At 43.8% G+C, this 2,184-nt stretch overlaps 1 protein-coding gene across 2 annotated transcripts in view; it reads right to left on the reverse strand.

The window, feature by feature from the left end:
• Nucleotides 1-502: 502 nt before the first annotated feature.
• The window catches only part of LOC311233083 (active breakpoint cluster region-related protein-like), a 42,456-nt gene continuing 40,774 nt past the window's right edge, over nt 503-2,184 (reverse strand). For both annotated transcript variants that reach the window (XM_084319955.1, XM_084319956.1), the window contains one exon: nt 503-2,140. In XM_084319955.1, the coding sequence (XP_084176081.1) occupies nt 2,051-2,140 (90 nt within the window). In that variant the 3' untranslated portion in view covers nt 503-2,050. The remainder of the gene's footprint in view (nt 2,141-2,184) is intronic.

A 2,184-nucleotide genomic window follows, 5' to 3' on the forward strand; every position in this document is an offset into this window, starting at 1 on the left:
CATTGTGCCAGTGTCACTTGGGGGCAGAGGGGGGGGGGGGGGGGGGGGGGGGGGGGACCTGAGGCATGCAACAATGAACCATGATTAATGCTCTTACTGCATTTTTTTTATGAAACATGATTACTACTATTAATGCACTTTCGACTATTCACTAAGAATGCTCAATGCACTTCAAACAGACGCCAACATGCCACTTGAAACAACAGGGACAACGATGGCAAAAAGTCCTGGACTATCCCTGACAATGCACATACACATGTTGACCTGTACATTTTGTTATATGTTTATGTCAATAAATCATATCAAATCAAAATCACTTCGCCGCCCAGATTTTTCCTGCTGGTCTGAGAGATCAAACCGGCGACCTTCTGGTCACAAACCCACTTCTCTAACCTTTACGCCACCACTGCCCCCAACCTTTAGCATCTCAGAGGGCACTAACAACATTCACATTATGTTATATAGATCAGTGGAAAGAGAGACAAGGTCACTTTGATTTGGTAACTTATATTTATTTTACAAAAAAAAAAAAAAAGTTCACATTGACATTTAGCCTCAGTTATTACAGTATACTCAAATTCTTCTCAAAGGAAGTAAAATACAACATTTTTTTTCTTTGAATCATATTAAAAATATCAAATAGTACTCATCTAGCAGTGCTTATTTTAAGATATGTCGCAGGCTTGATAGCAGAAAGGTTGGATTTGTATAGCAAGTGATAGGCCTTTCGCCTGTCAAGCCAAAAAAATAAGTAAAACACTAGCAGTGACAAACCACCTTTATGTTACCCAGCCTGTTTTGATTGACAAGCTGAACATGCAATGAGGGCAACTACACAAAATCATCCAATAGATTATTATACTGGTGCAATAAGACACTTGGAACAGGCTTGTAAATGCAATGGCGAGAGAAGAAAACAAAGCTAATGTTCCATAACTTTCAAATCTCCCCCCTCCCACCCACAACTTTCACAGAGTGCTCTTTCTTGTCTAAAAAAGTGGCTTAGAATCAATTGGTAGACTTTACACCTTGTTCTATGATGGTCTCTCAGTACAGCTCACCAACCATGAACACATGGTGAATCAGAAAATTTGACAAAAAATAAATCACTACCTGAAAAAACTTCAAAAAACAGACTCCTTGGAGGGATTTCTCTAGTTGCGCTGAACTGTACAGGCGCACATCATATATATATATCATTATATATATAATGAAAAATAAATAGGGCAAATTTGGCCAAGACTAACAGGGAAGGGCAGTTCTCACTCGTTTTCCAACACAGAGAGATGTGACAGACATTCTCTGAGACGACAGCAATCCTGACCTGCTTGCAAACTTTTGACAGTCCTTATAATTTCTTTAACACACACACTTGCTCCAGTGTGCGCCATCTACATCCTCACACAGGCAGGCACGCACGCACACACACACACACACACACAGCCCTCCTCTGTCACATGCACAAAGCCAAAAAAAAAAAAAAAAAAAAAAGAAAACACCAAAAACAACTATTCAACAAAATGATATTTATAAAATATGTAAATGCCATTTTTTCTGGAATGCCTCTGAACAGAAAAGAGAGAGAGAGAGAGAGAAAAAAACAACTAAAAAGTGTTTTTGTGAGTCGGAGCGGTTTGTAGGATGGTTGGTGTGTTGGAGGGGGCAACACCACCATCAGGCTCTGACCCTTGACCCCTTGGCTGATAAGACACAGAGGTTCCCAGACCTGGGGGGCCCCTCTGGCCTCTGCTGTGCCCCTCTCTCCCTGCTCTTCACCAGACGGGACGGAACGCAGTCCACTGCTCTCCTCAGACACAAACATGACACAAGACATGACCAGAGGACCAATTGTTTGGCTCCCTCTGTCATCAGGGCTCAGGTGGGTGGGTGGGTGGGTGGGTGGGTGGGTGGGTTCGGGGGGGGGGGGGGCGTCGGGGGCTGTACAGTTGAGAGGAGCTAGGCGGTTCAGGAGGACGGATAGGGGGGACGATTCACGTCGTGTCTCTCTTTCTTGTCTCCAGACCCCCCCCCCCCTCCAAGGGGAGAGGAATTAAACATCAGTGGAAAAGTAGAGCGTGTTGCGCTTGAGCTCAGCGAAGGATATGGGAGGGTGCAGCAGGTAGTAGAGCAGCACCTGGACCTGGGGAATGGAGGCAAAGAGAAATGGATATTTTTTATTATTAA

This window comes from Notolepis coatsorum, assembly GCF_963971535.1.
Source record: "Notolepis coatsorum genome assembly, chromosome: 8".
Classification (NCBI taxonomy): domain Eukaryota; kingdom Metazoa; phylum Chordata; class Actinopteri; order Aulopiformes; family Paralepididae; genus Notolepis; species Notolepis coatsorum.